This window comes from Schistocerca piceifrons, chromosome 2 (genome assembly GCF_021461385.2).
Source record: "Schistocerca piceifrons isolate TAMUIC-IGC-003096 chromosome 2, iqSchPice1.1, whole genome shotgun sequence".
In the NCBI taxonomy this organism is placed as follows: Eukaryota; Metazoa; Arthropoda; class Insecta; order Orthoptera; family Acrididae; genus Schistocerca; species Schistocerca piceifrons.
In genome coordinates this window covers 611,290,198-611,312,302 of record NC_060139.1, presented here as the reverse complement: position 1 = coordinate 611,312,302, position 22,105 = coordinate 611,290,198, and the positions used below count along the sequence as shown (strand labels likewise).

Genomic DNA, 22,105 nt, shown 5'->3' with positions numbered 1-22,105 from the left:
GATTAACGCAGTCCCTGTTCCAGACCAGCTCCGCATTCCAGTTGTGACGTACCATACAGTGCTGACTGGCTGCCGTGACCCCTCCCCCCCCCCCTTTGCCAAAAGGCGTCATTTGGATGCGCTGTGCAATGTGTGGGGTTAGTAAAACGCACTTCCAGCCGTTGGCAGCTTTCCAGACCGGGGAGATGCTTCTTCTCCCTCATGTTGCTCCTCTATTGACGTCACGAAGGTGAGTGCCCCCGTTCGTGCCCTCCCTCCAAGTAAATATCAGTGGCAGTATCGAGAATTCAATCCAAGTCCTCCGCTTGGCAGTCATGCATGATGACCACGCGGCTACATTATAATTACTCGTATTTTATTTTGTTCTGGGGTCTCCTTTCTCAACTCACGACCCCTCCTCACTTTCGCCATTTACGCCTATGTCCGCTCACGCTATTTTTGTCAGCTCTTGCTATTTTTGCTCGAATTGTAATTTCCTCAAGGAAGTACTTGTAGATCGGTGTCAGAAGTGATCAGAGAACTTCTTCTCGAAAATAAGCCCTTTCTCGGAAATGAACTGTAAGTAAATGAGAATTTAAAAGCTCATATCCAGACTGTATCCAAGCTGTTGTTTAGAAAAGAACTGATTTTCTTGGCCGGCAGTTCTAGACTTCTTGTGAAAGAATGCATAAAAAATAAAAAATAAAAAATAAATCTTACATATCAAACTGATTCTGTATCCGTTGCGTCTGTGGGGAGGATCAGTGCCTCTTTAAAATAATAAACATCATCTGCAAACCGGACTAACTAGAAAAGGTGTCCTTTAAGTGTACGAAAATTGCTCATGTAAAATTGTCACTGTTTTTCCTTGGATTGAAACTTAATGCGCTATACAACACTCGAGATATGACTTGCTATTTTCTTCAAAAAATACTCATACAGGTCCTACTGGTTTCAGAGAAAAATATCTAGATTATAGTGTCATTAAAATTGTGAAATTTATCTATTTTTGCCGCATTTCTCTGGGGACTTTAACGTTTTCTCACAGAAAGTATCAGTCCAATATTAATCAAATTTTGTGATAATGTTCATCACGTAGCGAGTGTCAAATGCTTAAACGTTCATACCATTCTGGTCTTGCTGTCCATGATCAACACCAATATGTGGTGGGATCCTCCCCCCTCCCCCCCCCCCCCCCCCCCCCGCCATGTGGCCGAATTCACTCTTTTATTAATTGAGGCATTGAAGTAAACAGCCTAAGATCGTCACATTGAAGACATTTTTGCTGCATATGAAAACATGCTGCTTAAGTCAATTACTTGGTATGAAAGTATATGACTATCCATTGCATCGCAAACATGTTCTGTGGATGGCAGACAAGGATATCGGGCAGGCCAGTCAAGGTCCCTTACTTTCCTCATGACGTCTGCGGTATGAACCCCAGTGTGAGATCTTGTGCTAACCTGCTGGAACACGCCTTTGGTATCCTTGCCACAAAGGGTGTGACAACATATTCTTGCTACACACTAGTGAGCGATCAGCATCCCTTCAACAATTATCAAATATGTTGACAACTCTCCAAACGGTGATTCGAGGAGTTGGATAAGCATGTGTCTCATCAATAGTTACTCCCTGTGATCCTTTACCAGATTGTCTATGGACACACTGGTGTCGTTCTGACCGCCAAAACAGAAGTGAGACTCATTGCTGAATACCACAGAATGCCATTAGTCTGCCAGCTGACTGGGTGTACACCACGTAAATATCGGTTGTTTGTAGTATGATGTTAGCGATAAACAACGCAAGGGTACTTGAATTATAAACCCAGCTATGAGTAATCTGTTTCGATGGTTTGTGGTGATATCTGTCTGTAACATCTGCCTGTATTTCGACAACAGTAATCATTCTATTCGTAAGAGCCTGTCGAATACCCTACAGTCGTCTCTTGGTGTAGTCATTCTAGAAAGTCCCATGCCCACTCTTCTTGCCACGCTGCTGTCCTGACTCCGTCTCGTCACCATTTGTTCCACAATCATTGCACAGCAGGCAGCTTTCTGTGTGATCTGTTACGTTGTTATTATGCCACTCATGACAATGATTTGACCTTGCACCCAGTCTGAAGGGTTGCAATAAGCTGAACGTGCACGCCGTGTGGGCATGCTGTGTTGCGATGTTCAACTGAAAATTTCCACTATCTTTAGACACGCCCAATAGTCACCATGTATGAGGGGCAGTCAAAATAAAACCGAACACCCGCTACAGCCGGACCACAGTATGGTTTCATTCAAAAGTAATGATTAAACGCGTCACGACATTTATCCCACTGGGAGACGATATGGTCAATTGTGTTTGGTAGAACATGGTCGGCCGCTGATAGATCCACAGCAGCACAAACTCTTGCACTTTCCCTTAGAGTGAAACCGACGTCTAAGCATGTCTTTCTTCGGACGGCCAAAGATGTGAAAATCACATGTAAAAGGTCCAGTCTGTACCAATGATGTTGCAGTGTTTCCCAATCAAATCGCTAAAGCATAGACATCGTCCAGTCGGCAGCATGAAGAGGGGCGGGGGTGTTGTGTTATCACGCAACAGGATGATTCCGTCCGAGATTCTTGGGCGCTTTGACTTTGTGGTGAATCGCAGTTTGTGCAGACTGGCTTCATAACGGTGGGTATTGACTATGGATCCACGCTCGAGGAAGTCGACGAGTAGAGAGGTCCTTGCCATCGAAGAAGGAGGTCGTCGATCTTCCCGGATAAGGCCATCAATCTGCCCCCACCATATTAGGTGTAGTGGCTCGATGGACCTGTCCTGCGTGTACATTGCCTTGCAGTTATGTGCGTCATCATGACCGTATCGGAACTTCTGTGAACAACTTTGGATTTTTTGTTGTTGGGGGAGACGTGGAATGATTCCACTGTTTGCTATGCCGTTTGCACTAGGGCTCGAAATGGTGGCGTCACGTTTCGTCCCCTGTTACGATATGGGGCAAAAATGCATGCTGTTCCTCGTGGTACCGCCACAGACGACTCAGAGTTGAGAAGATTCTGTATCTTTTGTCCTTCCGTAAGGTGATGCAGCACCCGCTGCGTGCATGTTTGGCGATAATGCAAATGATCATTGACGACCGCATGCACGGAGCCATGTCTAATTCCGACCTGAACACGGATTTCATGCTTCGTGAGTCGTCAATCTCCCTGCGTCAGGTAACCCTGACTCGATGGGCTTGTTCTGGGTGAGCATTATCTCTCGGTGTGCGCCGTTCGATGACTCACGTACTCCAGCACTCCAGCCACCAGAAAACGAACCACACCTCTCTGCTCTTCTTTACTTGCCTCCAAACCAAAAGGTGGACGAACACACTAGTAAAGTCCGTCAACAAACAAGGACATAACCCAACAACTGCGTGCACCTGTGATGTGGCACTATGACATTTCCCTGTCTCAGCGGTGACAGAATCGAAACGTAACAACAGAGGGGCCAACTGTCGCGAGGACAGTTCGTTATGGTGGTGTTCGTGTTTCATTTACTGTGCCGTATACTTAAACCATTCTTCATCCGTAACAATGGCTTATTTCTGTACTGAAAGTAAACTAGCTCAAGGATGGCGTTTGATCAACATACAGAGTGTCCATAATTAAAGTTCCAGTTTTAAAACGCTGTAGAAAGATAACCACTGCTCAGAATGACGTCAAAATTGAACGGTATATTATTGATGCAGGGGGAAACGTTATAGAACGAAAAACAAATCTACGGAGAATTTAACCAATATATGGCGCTGTAAGCGTCATAATATGCACGTCAACAGATGCGCGGCACATGGCTCTTCCTCATTTTGCATCTGTCTCCATGCAGGATCGCGCGTTACTGGTAAAGCTCTTTTACAAGAACGGCCCCTGTGCGCCATTAGCCCTGCAGAAGTTCGAGAAACTCAAGGGTATGAAAAAGGCATTGGTCATATGTCTGCTAAATGTCTGGAGAAAATGTTTACAGAATTCGGATATGTAGGTTCTTTTGAAGTGCAACGTGACAGGGGGAGGAAAGCAGTTGATCCGACATCTGTCGAAGATGCGGCCACAGTGCAGCGGATGGGTCGAGTGGTGGTGTGCAAACATGCAGTTCACGGGGAATTGCCAGAACGTTGGAGATGCCTGCGAGCACGGTGCATAAAATTCTACGAAACACGCAGCATTGCTGTCCATACAAAATCACCCATGTTCAGGAGTTGTTTCCTGCTGACTGCCAGCAAGACAAACGTTCACTCTGGAATTTCTTGCTCGCATGGAAGTGGACAATGAAAGATCGTGGAACATTCCGTGGACAGACGAAGCCCATTTCCATTCCAAGAACACGTCAGTATGCAGTATTGCAGAATGTGGGCAGCAAGAAATCCTCACGCACATCAACTGGTGCCACCCCATTCTGCAAAGGTGACTTTGTGATTGGTGTTGAGGGCATCGTTTATCGTTGAGATGTATTTTTTCGAGAGATCGGTCCTGCCGGTCCTTTTACCTGTGCTGTCACAGGTAAACGCTATGAGGCTCTTTTGCGCACCAACGTCGTTCCAACCCTTCAACAGCGTGGATGTGTGGGTAGGATCATTTTTAAGCAAGATGGCGCTCCTGTGCACATTGCACAGCCAGTGTAGTGGCTGCAGCAGAGGCATTTTGAAAATGCTAGAATTATCGGCCATTATTTCCCTACAGCCTGTCCGTTCAGATCACCTGATCTTATTCCACGCGACTCCTGGCTGTAGGGTTATATGAACGATGTGTTCCGTGCTCCAATTATGAACGTAGTTGAATTGAAGTCACGCATTGAGCATCGCATTCTGAAAATTACCTCCAGACATTTCGATCTGCCGTAAATCATGCTTTTTCGCGATTTCAACTTATGGCAGAAAACTACGGACAGCATATTGAACATGTCTTGCAGCCGTCTCAGATTTTTGCTTTTTACGCTGTTTTCGGCCTTATGACATTTAAAAACCGATGTCATTTTGCTTTTTATGCGGGTTTTGGCTTCAGCACACTCAAAAACCTATTTATTCCATCCGATGTGTACAGCCTTGCTGTGATGGATGGGCTAATCTAACTAACAGTACCACAAGTGTCGACTGCCAAAGTTGTGCAATCATGCATATCGAACAGTACGGATGGTGTTACGTGAAACTCAAACCATAGGCATCGTATTGCGATTCAGCTGCCACTAGTAGCTGATTCCATTTATGTTAAGACTGTTACAGCGCCATCTGTTGGTAAAATTTTCATTAAATATTTTTCTGTTGCTTGACGTTTCCCCCTGCGTCAATAATATGCTGTTGAAATTTGACGACATTCTATGTCTCTTTCTACGGCGTTTTGAAACTGGTGCTTTAATTATGGACATCCTGTACACCACAGGCATGAAAATAGTGGTCTGTCACTTTGGTAGCATTAGGTAAGGTGTACGTGGTGTAACTAAGACTTTCCATTTTTGTCAGAGTATGACTAAAAATTTTGGAAGTCCAGTGCTAAAGCTGCTACATTATAATGTATGCTGTATGCTAGTTGTGGCAGCAGACTTAGCTATGTTAATATACAGGGTTATTCTAAATGACGCATCCATTTTCAAAAATTCGTATGTATTGAAGTACAAATCCAAAACGAACAAGCTTTATACCCATGAAAAGAAGAAGTTTCAAAGTTTTTTGGCGGACGGTGGCGGGAGGGTGGTGATGGTTTCAGAGGTGGCAGGTAGAGTTCGCGCGGAAATAGGGCCGTAATTCCGTTTCACTGTCAGTTGTGAGTGAGATGGCGACTCTAGAGAACAAGGTTTTCTGCGTTCTTGAGTTCGCGAAAAGTGAGTCGCAAATTGCAGTGCAGTGGGCATTTCGTACCAAATTCGGTATTCAACCAACAACTCGCAAAAGCTTTAGCCGTTGGTTTAAGCAGTTTAAACAGACTGGGAGTGTGTGCAAAGGAAAAAGCACAAGCGACCGCGTGTGTCAGAGGATGATGTCCGACGGATTCAAGAAAGTTTTGTGCGCAGTCCCAGTAAGTCGACCAATAGAGCCAATCGAGGGCTTGGAATATCCCAACCAACTGTATGGAAAATTCTGAGATGACATTTGCTGTACAAGCCCTACCGATTACAGCTTGTACAGGCTCTTAGCTCCAATGACAAAGAGAATTGTCTCGCATTTTGTGGTTATGTGCTAGCAAAGATGGAGGATGATGCATTACAACAGCGTGTAATTTACAGCGAAGAAGCGACGTTCCACCTTAGTGGAAAAGTCAACAGACACAATGTTCGAATGGCTCTGAGCACTAAGGGACTTAACATCTGAGGTCATCAGTCCCCTAGAACTTAGAACTGCTTAAACGTAACTACCTAAGGACATCACACACGTACATGCCCGAGGTAGGATTCGAACCTGCGACCGTAGCGGTCGCGCGGTTCCAGACTGAAGCGCCTAGAACCGCTCGGCCACACTGGCCGGCCACAATGTTTGCAATGGGGTTTGGAAAATCCACGTTCGCCATTGCAACACGATAGAGACTCACCGTAGATAAACGTGATCTGTTCCGTGTCCCGTACAAAGGTTTATGGAACATTTTTCTTTGCGGAAAGAACTGTAATGGCAGTCATGTACCTGGGAATGATGGAACAAGGGCTGTTCCCGCATGTTATGGAAGATTCCCAGGACTTCATTTTCCAGTAAGTATGGACCTCCGCCCAATAGGCACCATGATGTACGAGGCTTTTTCAATGACTCCCTTCCTCAGCGCTGGATCGGTCGCAGGGGACTTGAGGACATGGCTCTGCACTTCTGGCCACAGAGATCTCCTGATCTCACACCCTGCGACTATTTCTTATGGCGTTATGTGAAGCAAGCTGTTTACGTCCCGCCTCTACCAACCACTCTGAACGATCTGCGGAAACGGATCACTTTTGCCGTGCACTCAGTAACAGCAGATACACTTTTGCATGTGCGGGACAACTTTGGCTACCGTGCCGATGTTTGCCGTGCAGCCAACGGTGGCCACACTGAACATTTATAACATTGTGCTGTTTGAGGCTTTCTCGGCGCTGCATCTGCTTGATAGGTTCCCGAGAATTACGCTGGATAATATTATAGAAACCGCACAGTATTTCAGCGAGACAACTGCCCGCCTTCTTCAGTTTTCCGGCCTCCAGCACGAGTGCAATCAATGCTGGGCTCTGTTAAAGATAACCTCGGCCTGAGGAGACCAGGAATATATAAAATCCCGTGCCAATGTCGGAAGACTCATATGGGCCAGGCGTGCCGTACTGTGGTGGTGGTGGTGTGTTGGGGCTTATGGGCGCTCAACATCGAGGTCAACAGCGCCCTGACACACATTAAAAGGAACGAATGTGGACAGACCTAAGAAAACTAAAGCACACACTCAAACAAAGCAGGAAAAGAAGGAAAATGCTACCTAAGAAAGTAAAACCTAAGGAAAGGGGAAACATAGCAACAAGAATGTCACAGGAAATTGTTATTGGCTGGCCACTTACATAAAATATGGGCGAGTTTGTCACACAGTGAGCAAATTAAAATCCTCTCCCTAAAATCTTTGTAAAAACATTTGACAGGGCACAGAACTTTAAAACTTTAGCCACATTCGTCCGAGTGTTGCCTAAAAGAGATGGCAGGTCCGCTGGCAAGTCAGCCGCGACCCGCTGGTCAGAAAATAAAACGCAATCCAATAAAACGTGGTGCACAGTGACCTGGACGCCGCAAGCACCACACATTGGAGGGTCCTCTCGCCGGAGCAGGAAGCTGTGCGTCATAGGGCTGTGGCGTATTCGAAGCCGAGTGAGGAGAACCTCGTCCCGTCGATGGGGCTGAAAGGAAGTACACCACACACGCGTTGTGGGCTTGACTATACGGAGCTTATTGTCAGTCACTTCCAGCCACTCATCCTCCCACCGACGCATGACCCGTGAGCTCAACAGCGAGGTGAGTGCGTGCAAGGGGATAGCACACTGAGATACTTGTGGGGCGAGACACGCCTCCTTGGCTGCAAGATCTGCCCTTTCATTCCCAGCAATGCCAACATGCCCCGGAACCCAGCAGACAGCTACAGCCTTCCCCAGTCGCTGTAGTCGGAGGAGGGCATCCTGGATGGTCTGGACAATTTTGTCTGCCGGATACAAACGTTGCAATGAGTGAAGGGCACTGAGTGAATCGGAACAGACAAGAAATTTAGGAGAGGAAGAATGTCTCATGTGCTCCAGTGCCCGCAAGATCGCAAACAATTCTGTATCAAAGACAGTAAAAGTCTGAGGCAGTCGGACCTTGAGGACACGATATGGAAAAACAACTGAGCAACCAAAGAATCCCCTTGTTTCGACCCATCCGTAAAAACAGCTACATAGTCGTGGTGCTCAGATAAAATGGCAGAAAATGCTGCATTAAAAACGGTGGCAGGAGTGCAATCTCTCTTGTACTGCAATAAATCTAACATCACTCCGGGCTTCTTCAGTAACCAGGGTGGCAGGCGGTTAAAACCTTGGATTTGGGGTTGTACAGACTCAACACCGAGGGACTCTAGTACACGTTGCACACGGATCCCAAACGGCAACGTAGCCCGGGGACGGCGGGAAAAAAGGCGATCCAGAGGTAGATGGGCAACAAGATGGTGAGCAGGCGATCTGGGAGCTGCAAGAAACTTACAAGCCTGGCGCACCAGCAGGAGCTGCCGCCGGATGGTAAGTGGCGGTTCGCCAGACTCAGCACAGAGGCTGGGTACGGGACTGGTCCGATAAGCACCTGTGGCCAGTCGGATCCCAGCATGGTGAACAGCGTCAAGGATCCGCAAATAAGATGGTCTCGCTGACCCATATACTGTGCACCCATAGTCCAGCCGTGAACGCACAAAAGCTCCATAAAACTGTAGGAGACGCGCCCTGTCCGCGCCCCAAGACCTGTGGCTGAGGCACTTGAGGATGTTCAGTGCCTTCAGCGTTCTGGCTTTCAAGTCACGTAGGTGTGGCAGCCATGACAACCTGGAGTCAAAAATTATGCCCAGAAACCGCACTGTGTCTCTAAAACGTAGGACAGTATCCCCCATATGGAAGGCAGGCAAAGTAAAAAGATGACGAGAACGATTAAAATGAACACAAACACACCTTTCGGCAGAAAACCGAAAACCTGTCTTTGCAGCCCACTCCTCTAACCGCCGCACTGTTAGCTGCAACTGACGGCTCACGGTTGCAACACTGGAGGAGGAACAGAAAACAGCAAAGTCGTCCACAAATAAGGAGCACTGTACTGGACTCCTCACTGTAGACGTTATACTGTTGATGGCTATGGCAAAGAGGGTAACGCTTAAAACACTGCCCTGGGGGACACCGTTCTCTTGCTCAAAGCGATCAGACAGTGTGTTACCAACGCGGGTCCGAAAAAACCGCTGAGACAGGAAAGACCGAATGAAAATGGGGAGGCGGCCACGAAAGCCCCATTAATGCATTTGTGCAAGAATACAGTGTCTCCAAGTAGTATCATATGCCTTACTGATATCAAAGAAGATACCAGTACAGTGATGCTGACGGAGAAAAGCCTGCTGAATAGCCGCCTCTAGGAGGGTCAGGTTGTCGACCGTGGACCGAAATTTTCGGAATCCACACTGAAAGCGGCTAAGGAGCTATCTGGTCTCTAACAGCCAGACCAGACGCCGGTTAACCATCCGTTCCAGGGTCTTTCCGACACAGCTTGTCAAGGCGATACTACGATAACTACAGGAACATGTGCGGTCCTTTCCTGGTTTGAGGAGAGGGATGAGAATTGCCTCCCTCCACGAGGTGGAGAACACTCCTGTCTGCCATATGAGATTAAAACATTCGAGGAGGATTTCCTTTGACGCCGCTGGCAGATGTCGAAGCATGGAGTACCGGATGCGGTCGTAACCTGGTGCAGTGTCAGAAGTCTCAGTAAGTGCCGATTCAAGTTCCCACATGGAGAAAGAGGAATTGTAGGCCTCAGAACTGTTCGACCGAAAGTCACAGGTTAGCTCTTTCGACAGTCGCACGGTAGCGACGAAACGCTGGATCCTGATTAGCAGTGGCAGTACTTTGTGCAAAATGCGCTGCCAGCGTCTGAGCAATGGCTCTGGGTGTCGTTTGGAGGCATCCCTGGTTCAGGACAGCAGCTATTGGTAAACGGCTATGTTTACCAGAAACGTCACACGAGGTTGGGTCAGCCAGAGAAATCTGCGGTTGCTGAACACTACCTTGACACGGGACACGGTTTGAATTATGAAGAAACCAAGATCCTCTCGCATGCTTCCACATACTGGGACTCCATCACCAAAAAGGCGGTCGAAATACGTGTAAGCAGTGACCTAATAAACAGAGACACGGGGTTTCACCTGAGCAAAGCCTGGGAGCCAGCCTTGGCGGCATTAAGGAATCGTCAGCCGCAGATTAGCAACTGCACCGAGTCAACGCAGACGGGAAGCCTTAGCGCAGATGCCTAAATCGCGCGCCAACACCTCGCGCGCACGAACGGGGTCCGTCGCTCCCGGCCGCATTTTCCCGCGCCGCGGCGCGCTTCCGCAGACCGCGACCCGTTTCTCCAGCAGAGGGCTCTGGTATTCTACGCTGTCTACGATTAGTCTTCGATGACGTTATGCCCCGCTGGCGCCTGCGCTGCTCTAGAAAGCCAGCATATAAATTGGCGAGCTTCTCAGCGACGCGATCCACACCCTCCATCTCCTTTCCCAATGCAACTTCCACCATCTACCCGTCCCGGATGATGATCTTCGCCCCGACATCTTCCCTTCCTACCAACTCTAACCCCCTCTTCCTGCCTCCTCCTCAGGGCTCCCTCTCCTCCCCCTCCCTCCTCTTGAGCGGCTTCCCCCTCCTACTCCCCCTCCCTCTCTTGTGTCCCCTTTCAGTGTGTCTGCACTCCCTCCTGCCCTGTCTTCTCCCGCCCCACATGTCTCCTGCCTCTTCATGTACCCACTGATGCCCCTCCTCTCTTCATCCCGCTGCTTCCCCTGCTGCCCCTTGCTCTCCCCTCCTTTTCCATCCTCTCTGACCTTTCCCTCGGCAGGTCCCACCTGGCAGTTTTATTCTTCATAGTGTGTGCTCCAAGTGGGTTTTAAGTGTGTTGTTCTGGAGTGTTTTTAATACTGTGGCCGACTTTTAACCTGTGCATGTCCATTCAGTATCTTCTCTGTGTTTTAAGAATCGCCAACTGTGTTTTTTTAACTTTCTGGTGACTTTTTTAACTGTCCTCCATGAATGTCTCCATGTCAGTCTATTTTTACCTCCATTTTCTCCCATTATTCTGTTTTAAGTTCTCATCTTTTATCGCCATATGTATGTAACATTTTATTCTTATTTTAAGTTGTCATGTCACTCGGCTGAAGAGCGGCGGATTGTGCCGCTGACAGCCCTCCCTTGCCCATATGGGGCAGGGGAATGAAATCATAATAAAGGAAAAAAAAAGCGACGCAACAGTACCCCTGAAGATGGCAGGCAGTTGTCTCGCTGAAATATTGTGCGGTTTCTACAATATTATCCGGAGTAATTCCCAGGAACCTATCAAGCATTTATAACATTTCTCCATTTCTCATTATTAAATAATTGTGGTTGTTGTTGTGGTCTTCAGTCCTGAGACTGGTTTGATGCAGCTCTCCATGCTAATCTATCCTGTGCAAGCTTCTTCATCACCCAATACTTACTGCAACCTACATCCTTCTGAATCTGCTTGGTGTATTCATCTCTTGGTCTCCCTCTACGATTTTTACCCTCCACGCTGCCCTCCAATGCTAAATTGGTGATCCCTTGATGCCTCAGAAGATGTCCTACTAATCGATCCCTTCTTCTTTTCAAGTTGTGCCACAAACTTCCCTTCTCCCCAATTCTATTCAATACCTCCTCATTAGTTATGTGATCTACCCATATAACCTTTCGCATTCTTCTGTAGCACCACAATTCGAAAGCTTCTATTCTCTTCTTGTCCAAACTATTTATCGTCCATGTTTCACTTCCATACATGGCTACACTCCATACAAATACTTTCAGAAACTACTTCCTGACACTTAAAACTATGCTCGATGTTAACAAATTTCTCTTCTTCAGAAACGCTTTCCTTGCCATTGCCGGTCTACATTTTATATCCTCTCTACTTCGACCATCATCCGTTATTTTGCTCCCCAAGTAGCAAAACTCCTTTACTACTTTAAGTGCCTCATTTCCTAATCTAATTCCCTCAGCATCACCCGACTTAATTCGACTACATTTCATTATCCTCGTTTTGCTTTTGTTGATGTTCATCTTATATCCTCCTTTCAAGACACTGTCCATTCCGTTCAAATGCTCTTCCAAGTCCCTTGCTGTCTCTGACAGAATTACAATATCATCGGCGAACCTCAAAGTTTTTATTTCTTCTCCATGGATTTTAATACCTACTCCCAATTTTTCTTTTGTTTCCTTAACCGCTTGCTCAATATACAGATTGAATAACATCGAGGACAGGCTACAACCCTGTCTTACTCCCTTCCCAACCACTGCTTCCCTTTCACGTCCCTCGACTCTTACACTGCCATCTGGTTTCTGTGCAAATTGTAAATAGCCTTTCGCTCCCTGTATTTTACCCCTGCCACCTTTAGAATTTGAAAGAGAGTATTCCAGTCAACATTGTCAAAAGCTTTCTCTAAGTCTACAAATGCTAGAAACGTAGGTTTGCCTTTCCTTAATCTTTCTTCTAAGGTAAGTCGTAGGGTCTGTATTGCCTCACATGTTCCAACATTTCTACGGAATCCAAACTGATCTTCCCCGAGGTCCGCTTCCACCAGTTTTTCTATTCGTCTGTGAAGAATTCGCGTTAGTATTTTGCAGCTGTGACTTATTAAACTGATAGTTCGGTAATTTTCACATCTGTCAACACCTGCTTTCTTTGGGATTGGAATTATTATATTCTTCTTGAAGTCTGAGGGAGTTTCGCCTGTCTCATATATCTTGCTCACCAGATGGTAGAGTTTTGTCAGGGCTGGTTCTCCCAAGGCCGTCAGTAGTTCTTATTGGTTATGAACTGTAGATTAAAACTGAAGAAACTGCAAAAAGGTGGGAATTTAAGGATATCGGACCTGGACAAACTGATAAAACCAGAGGTTGTACACAGTTTCAGGGAGAGCATAAGGGAACAGTTGACAGGAATGGGGGAAAGAAATACAGTAGAAGAAGAATGGGTAGCTTTGAGGGATGAAGTAGTGAAGGCAGCAAAGGATCAAGTAGGTAAAAAGACGAGGGCTAGTAGAAATCCTTGGGTAACAGAAGAAATATTGAATTCAATTGATGAAAGGAGAAAATATAAAAATTCAGTAAATTAAGCAGGCAAAAACGAATACAAACGTCTCAAAAACGAGATCGACAGGAAGTGCAAAATGGCTAAGCAGGGATGGCTAGAGGACAAATGTAAGGATGTAGAGGCTTATCTCACTAGGGGTGAGATAGATACTGCCTACGGGAAAATTAAAGAGACCTTTGGAGAAAAGAGAACCACTTTTATTAAATAATTATTAAAAGCTAATTAATTACAAATTATTAAATTTATTAAATTGATATCAAACATTATGAAAAAAACTTTGAAACTTCCTCTTTTCATTGACATAAAGCTTGTTCATTTTGGATTTGTGCTTGAATAAATACGAAGTTTTGAAAATGGGTCCATCATTTAGAATAACCCTGTACCGTTGTACTTACAGTGGCGGTGTCCACGAGGCAGTCCGTGATGTTGAGGTTGGCGGTGTAGGGGATGGAGCGCTTGCCGAGCATGGTGATCCACGAGTGCACGAGCAGGGCGCGGTATTCCTGGTTGAAGGGCCCCGTGTAGGACAGGAAGCCGGTGAGCAGCAGGACGTCGCCCACCAGCCGGTCTATCTCCGCCTTGAACAGCGCCGACTGCTCCGTCCAGCGCACTCGCTCGCCCGCTAGACCGTCGATCAGCGCCGTAGCTGCGTCCATCTTGTTCTTGCAGCGCTCAGCCTCGTCCAGCACCGCCTGTCGCCAGTACAGTCTACGTTCGTTTGGGGTTGTTCTCGAGTGGCTTCACGTTATCTACATTTTCACAAATCGCTAAAACCTTGCGAGATGTCATAAGCAGTTATTTTGACCACGGTAAATTAAAACTTCCTGACAGATTAAGACTGTGCACCAAAGCGACAATCGAGCTCTGAGCCTCGGCTTTCCCAGGAAATCTTCTTACCATTTGACCTATCCCCGATGATCTTTGTTTCAATAGTCATATTACCGTAAGGTATTCGGAGAGATTCCGTGACGTTTGGAAAGTAGGAGGGGACTACTGGCAGAATTTAAATTGTGGAAACGGATCGACAGCCATACTCGAGTAGCGCAGTCAGTAGAGCATTGCCTGTGAAAGGGAAAGGTCTCTGGCTAAAGTCCTGGTCCACCAGATAGTTTTAATCTGCAAAGAAGTTTCAAAGTAACACAAACTCCACTGTGGAATGAAAGATGTATTCTATAAATGACCCATAGGTGGTTGCTAAATCATTTCTGTTCTACATCCTTCCTTACAGGAGTGGTAGCCCCACAAGGCACACAGGAGAGTTCCTGTGAATTTAGGAAGGAGGTACTGACAAAATTACAGCTGTGACGAGCGGTCGTAGTCTTGCCTGGGTAGTTGAGATAGTGACTGTGTGTTGTTTTGTAACTTGCTGACAGATTAAGACTGTGTCCCGGACTAGGACTCGAACCCTTAACATTACATTTCGCGAGCAATTGTTCTTCTGACTGAGCTATCCAGGCACGACGCACGACTCAGTCTTACAGCTTCCATTTCGCCAATATCTCTCTCCTATATGGAGGCTATCGTGCTTGGAAAGAAGTACTGTTGTTGCAAGAACCATGCCCTTTTGGGGTGGGATGGGGGCGAAAACGGGGTCACGTAAGAAACGGAAAGACAGAGCGGGAAGGAGGAAATGGACAAAGAGAGAGGGGGAGGGGGAAGTTGGACACAGAGAGGGGGAAGAGAAGGTCGACAGAGAGAGGGAGAAGGAGGAAGTGAACATAGTGAGAGGGAGGGGGGTGGAGGAGGAGAAGGACAAATAGAGAGGCAGGAGGAAATGCGTGCAGTATATAGGATGTGGCGGTTATAAGTGCAGATATTTTTACTGGTGACTGAGGACGGTGTACTGCAGACTAATAATCATAGCTATTACAAGTCGTATGTTTTTAGGTTGGGTAGTACCTCCACGAACGCGTGGCTCAAGCAACTCACTGTTGACTATTTTCGCCGAGATGAATTTGTGAAGCTCTTTCTCTTGAATAAATCATCCCTTTTTTCTGAAATTGTAATGATTGGCTTATTTGTACATGTATATCATATCTACCGATTTAAGTCCCATTCGGATAATGCCTTTGTGGTGTGTATTTTTCATTTTGTCTTAGGGTATAGAAAAGGAAATGTCCTCACTCATTCACTGACTCATCATCGCGCAGCCCAGTACTGATCTTATACTGTAGGCATAGTTTAAGAAAGGATTTTCGAAATTCCACCCGTAAAGGGATGAAAGGTTATTTGAAAAAGTTTCTATTAAGGCAATTTTGAAGATGGAATTACAGAAGTTGGGATTTGACTTCGAGGTTAGAAATAAAGAAATATGTGTCGAGAAATAAAGAAATATGTGTCGAGGATTGAAGTTTCTATGGAAATGCCACCACAAGAACTCAAAAGGCAGCGTTAACAAAAACTTCGGACTCCAGCTACCAGAATCGCTTCTTGGTCAGATGTCCATTAGAAAAAGACCATACTGCTATGTCCTTAATTAGCGCGAAAAGTTTAGAACGTGTTGCAATTTGTGAAATAAATCAAAGAAAGCTATTTAACAATCACCGCGACTAATCGGCTTTCTCGGAATTGTATAAAAAGAAGCGGCTTATTACTACATCAACTTTTCAGTAGGGTAATATATGTTTATAACATTATCTTTGTTGCAATTACCACACAAACCCGAGCGAAGGAGCGGGTGCTAAGCTAGATTGCCGCTACTATATGATTGCCGCTTATAGAGGAGAATAGTAGAGTGTAATCTGTATATTTTGCCCGTTAGTAGTTTGACACAAAAAACTGAGGATGAGATCACGACAGGTGCCATAATTTGAATTCCCGGAAGCTTCACTCAGTGGAAGAGGGGTCAAAAAAAGCGAACACGTGTTTCAGTTTTCCGTAGATAGGCGACCGTTCCTAAGAAAATAGCGGCCAAAGTTTTTGAAGCACTTTATGTGTCTTTTAGCGAGTAAACAGTTCAACCGAAGCGGTGGCACAGTGGCTATCACTGCAGCTTCACACTTTTGCTTCCCGTGTTCGAAACCCCATTACTATTTTTATTCCTGTTTTTCATTTATCTACCCACATCCATAGAAGATTACCACAAGAATGTTTTCCAATGTATATTGAAATAAAGTTGTTTTGATTCGTCTACTTATTGAATGTCTGGCGAATGAATTAAAAAAAAGTGAATATGAACATTATTTGAAATTTTTTCTTGAAAGTCGTGTAGTGTATCTTGATTCACAATCAAATGCAAGAGCCAGTTTTCGGTAAAGTGATCCGATATGTCAGGTTTGCCACGAAATTATTAACGCGTGAAATCTTGAGCACTATTAACAACATTTCTTTCTCGAGTGAGATTCATACGAAAAAATGCCGCTGTGGCAAACCTGCCTTTGTGTGATGCTCGTGGTATTCGGAATTACCATGTTTCGAATGTTGAACACAATACAAGAATTAATAGAAGAATTGATATAAGAATGAAATATAAGAATATGAGAGTTTAAACAGACTGTAACACCTGGCAGTACCATACAAAAATTATGTAATAAATGTATGACACTTATTGTGGAACGCAGTTGTAATTTTACAATTAATATAACGCCCTTGTATCTCCTGAATCGATAAGGAATATTCATGTAGTAACCTTCAGCAGACATGGGTAGATAAATGAAAAAACAATAATCGGGTTCGAGTAAGGGGCGCAAAAGTAAGAGGCCGCCACGCTAGCCGCCATGCCGAAGTTTCGGCTGAAATTATTGCGCGCTTAAAGACATTTAAAGTACGTCGAAAACTTTGACAGCAGTTTACTGATACGCTCGAGTATCTACAGAGAAGCCGAGACACGTGTTCGCTTATTCTGACTCGTCTCCCGCTGAGCGGAGTTTCTGGGAAATGGCACTTGCCGTGTTCGCCTCGTGAGCAGACGAAGCAAGAGGTGGAAGTGCTAACCTGCTTCTCGGCCATGGCCTTGTCGAACTGCGCTTTGACGGCGTCCAGTTCGCGCTGCTTCTCGTCGAGCAAGGCCTGCGCCTCGTTGAGCTCCTTCTCGGCGGCACTCAGCTTTGCCATCTGAATGGCCAGGTTGGCCTTCAGCGGCAGCACCTCCTTGTTGACAGCGTAGAAAGACGTCATGGACACCGTCCACTGCAGCAGACCCGCCACGTTGCCGCACGCCTGCTTCGCCGCCTCGTACGTGTACAACGGGGAGTCCAGATACGGCATCAGCAGGTCGATCATCTGCGATAACGGAACATTCATTTCTCAGGCGGCAAGTGTTAACAAACAAGCATATACAAAACAATTCCACTCCTTACAAGGAAAACATTTTTTTAAAGCTGACGAATCGGTTTGTTCAGATTTCTTTACGTACTACATGAATATGTAATAAAAAATGGGGGTTCCTATTAAAAAAAAAAAAACGCAGTTGATATCCGTTTGACCTATGGTATCGCCATCTAGGGGGCCAACCATAGCTCCATCTGGTTTCCCCCTTCAAACTAGACGCGTTTCGTTCTTTGTAGTTTTTTCGTTTGATGCTTATTTCGTGAGATATTTGGCCTGATCACTATCAATGGACCACCCTGTATATACAGGGTGCGTCAAAAAAATGTATACACACTTTGAAGTGTCATAGACAATTTATTTCCCGTTCTACAAGGTCAAATATCTGTGAGAAAGTAATGTTATGTTTCTTCAACAGGCGACAGCAGTGGCAAGGAAGTAACTGCAACATGGCGGACGTGCGTTTGAGCTTTGAAGCGCGGAATCAGATAATTAAGTGCTACTGGAAGTTTGAGAATGTGGTAGTGGTGTGTTGGGGCTTATGGGCGCTCAACATCGAGGTCATCAGCGCCCTGACACACATTAAAAGGAACGAATGTGGACAGACCTAAGAAAACTAAAGCACACACTCAAACAAAGCAGGAAAAGAAGGAAAATGCTACCTAAGAAAGTAAAACCTAAGGAAAGGGGAAACATAACAACAAGAATGTCACAGGAAATTGTTATTGGCTGGCCACTTACATAAAATATGGGCGAGCTTGTCACACAGTGAGCAAATTAAAATCCTCTCCCTAAAATCTTTGTAAAAACATTTGACAGGGCACAGAACTTTAAAACTTTAGCCACATTCGTCCGAGTGTTGCCTAAAAGAGATGGCAGGTCCGCTGGCAAGTCAGCCGCGACCCGCTGGTCAGAAAATAAAACGCAATCCAATAAAACGTGGTGCACAGTGACCTGGACGCCGCAAGCACCACACATGGAGGGTCCTCTCGCCGGAGCAGGAAGCCATGCGTCATAGGGCTGTGGCCTATCCGAAGCCGAGTGAGGAGAACCTCGTCCCGTCGATGGGGCTGAAAGGAAGTACACCACACACGCGTTGTGGGCTTGACTATACGGAGCTTATTGTCAGTCACTTCCAGCCACTCATCCTCCCACCGACGCATGACCCGTGAGCTCAACAGCGAGGTGAGTGCGTGCAAGGGGATAGCACACTGAGATACTTGTGGGGCGAGACACGCCTCCTTGGCTGCGAGATCTGCCCTTTCATTCCCAGCAATGCCAACATGCCCCGGAACCCAGCAGAAAGCTACAACCTTCCCCAGTCGCTGTAGTCGGAGGAGGGCATCCTGGATGGTCTGGACAATTTTGTCTGCCGCATACAAACGTTGCAATGAGTGAAGGGCACTGAGTGAATCGGAACAGACAAGAAATTTAGGAGAGGAAGAATGTCTCATGTGCTCCAGTGCCCGCAAGATCGCAAACAATTCTGTATCAAAGACAGTAAAAGTCTGAGGCAGTCGGACCTTGAGGACACGATATGGAAAAACAACTGAGCAACCAACAGAATCCCCTTGTTTCGACCCATCCGTAAAAACAGCTACATAGTCGTGGTGCTCAGATAAAATGGCAGAAAATGCTGCATTAAAAACGGTGGCAGGAGTGCAATCTCTCTTGTACTGCAATAAATCTAAAATTACTCCGGGCTTCTTCAGTAACCAGGGTGGCAGGCGGTTAAAACCTTGGATTTGGGGTTGTACAGACTCCACACCGAGGGACTCTAGTACATGTTGCATACGGATCCCAAACGGCAACGTAGCCCGGGGACGGCGGGAAAAAAGGCGGTCCAGAGGTGGATGGGCAACAAGATGGTGATCAGGCGATCTGGGAGCTGCAAGAAACGTAAAAGCCTGGCGCACCAGCAGGAGCTGCCGCCGGATGGTAAGTGGCGGTTCGCTAGCCTCAGCACAGAGGCTGGGTACGGGACTGGTCCGATAAGCACCCGTGGCCAGTCGGATACCAGCATGGTGAACAGCGTCAAGGATCCGCAAATAAGATGGCCTCGCTGACCCATATACTGTGCACCCATAGTCCAGCCGTGAACGCACAAAAGCTCCATAAAACTGAAGGAGACGCGCCCTGTCCGCGCCCCAAGACCTGTGGATGAGGCACTTGAGGATGTTCAGTGCCTTCAGCGTTCTGGCTTTCAAGTCACGTAGGTGTGGCAGCCATGACAACCTGGAGTCAAAAATTAGGCCCAGAAACCGCACTGTGTCTCTAAAATGTAGGACAGTATCCCCCATATGGAAGGCAGGCAAAGATGACGAGAACGATTAAAATGAACACAAACACACTTATCGGCAGAAAACCGAAAACCTGTCTTTGCAGCCCACTCCTCTAACCGCCGCACTGTTAGCTGCAACTGACGGCTCACGGTCGCAACACTGTTGGAGGAACAGAAAACAGCAAAGTCGTCCACAAATAAGGAGCACTGTACTGGACTCCTCACTGTAGACGTTATACTGTTGATGGCTATGGCAAACAGGGTAGCGCTTAAAACACTGCCCTGGGGGACACCGTTCTCTTGCTCAAAGCGATCAGACAGTGTGTTACCAACGCGGGTCCGAAAAAACCGCTGAGACAGGAAAGACCGAATGAAAATCGGGAGGTGGCCACGAAAGTCCCATTGATGCATTTGTGCAAGAATACAGTGTCTCCAAGTAGTATCGTATGCCTTACTCATATCAAAGAAGATACCGATACAGTGATGCTGACGGAGAAAAGCCTGCTGAATAGCCGCCTCTAGGAGGGTCAGGTTGTCGACCGTGGACCGAAATTTTCGGAATCCACACTGAAAGCGGCTAAGGAGCTATCTGGTCTCTAACAGCCAGACCAGACGCCGGTTAACCATCCGTTCCAGGGTCTTTCCGACACAGCTTGTCAAGGCGATACTACGATAACTACCGGGACATGTGCGGTCCTTTCCTGGTTTGAGGAGAGGGATGAGGATTGCCTCCCTCCACGAGGTGGGGAACACTCCTGTCTGCCATATGAGATTAAAACATTCGAGGAGGATTTCCTTTGACGCCGCTGGCAGATGTCGAAGTATGGAGTACCGGATGCGGCCGTAACCTGGTGCAGAGTCAGAAGTCTCAGTAAGTGGCGATTCAAGTTCCCACATGGAGAAAGGGGAATTGTAGGCCTCAGAACTGTTCGACCGAAAGTCACAGGTTAGCTCTTTCGATAGTCGCACGGTAGCGACGAAACGCTGGATCCTGATTTGCAGTGGCAGTACTTTGTGCAAAATGCTCTGCCACCGTCTGAGCAATGGCTCTGGGTGTCGTTTGGAGGCATCCCTGGCTCAGGACAGCAGCTATTGGTAAACGGCTGTGTTTACCGGAAATCCTCCAGATGGCTTCCCATACTCTTGTGGAACAATTGGAACGGTTGATGGAGTCCAGGAACTCCTGCCATGACCTTTTCTTGCTCTCTTTAATGACACGGCGTGCCCTGGCTCTCGCGATTCGTAAGGCGGTAAGATTGACCGCTGTTGGGCGGCATTTAAATCGGCGAAGAGCCGCACGCCTGTCCCGGATGGCTGAACGGCACTCTTCCGTCCACCGCTTAAGAGTGCCAGAAGACTGTGGTATGGACAGGTCAGCAGCATGATGGACCACAAGCGTGATGTGATCCACCCATTCCTGTACGTTGTTGTGGCGGTCAAAGACAGCCAACCGAATGAACAGTGGCCAGTTAGCGCTGCCAATCATCCACGATGGTGGCCGCTGCTCCAGCGATACACCATCCAGGAGATGAATGCAGATAGGGAAGTGATCGCTGGAATGAAGGTCGTCAATGACCTCTGAGTGAACAGAGTCGGTGAGGGTTGGAGAGCAGAAAGATAGGTCAATGGCTGAGAATGACCCTGTAGCAGTAGAGAAATGAGGCGGAGTACCTGTGTTGAGGATGCACAACACTTGAGATGTTAGGAGGCTCTCCAAAATTCGACCTCGAGCGCAAAGAGAAGTGGAGCCTCACAGGACATGATGGGCATTGAAGTCTCCCAGGAGGAGAAATGGGCGGGGGAGTTGGTCGATAAGATCCGTGAGAGCGTCTAAGGTCATTGCATCCAGAGGGGGTAAATAAAGGGAGCAAACGGTAAGCCTCCGAGGTGAATGAATTTCAACTGCAACTGCTTGCAGGTCAGTATCCAGGGGGAGAGCAGAGGAGTGGTGGTCATTATTGACAAACACAGCGACTCCGCCTTTGGCCCTTTCTCCAGTCAGGTCATCTTTGCGATATGACGTATAGCCCATTAGTACAGGAGCATCAGATGGTTTTAAATGCGTTTCCTGTAAACACAAGCACAGGGGGCGTTGCCGTGCTAGGAGGTTCAGTTCCTCCACATGTGCCCGGAATCCATTCATGTTCCACTGTATAATGGGAGCCATCTATCAGGGTGGGAGTACCTTCATTCTCACTTTCTGTCGGGGAGAAGAGCCCACAACAGGTGGAGGCTCAGTTTTGGGGCGAGAT

General features: G+C 46.9%; 1 protein-coding gene across 1 annotated transcript in view; it reads right to left on the bottom strand.

Moving 5' to 3' along the window:
- LOC124775662 (dynein axonemal heavy chain 8-like) overlaps nucleotides 1-22,105 on the bottom strand; it is a 605,208-nt gene that overhangs the window by 184,682 nt on the left and 398,421 nt on the right. The window contains exons 32-33 of the mRNA XM_047250489.1: nucleotides 17,240-17,527; nucleotides 13,702-13,998 (exon numbers count right to left, since the gene is read on the bottom strand). Coding sequence (XP_047106445.1) covers nucleotides 13,702-13,998; nucleotides 17,240-17,527 — 585 coding nt within the window. The remainder of the gene's footprint in view (nucleotides 1-13,701; nucleotides 13,999-17,239; nucleotides 17,528-22,105) is intronic.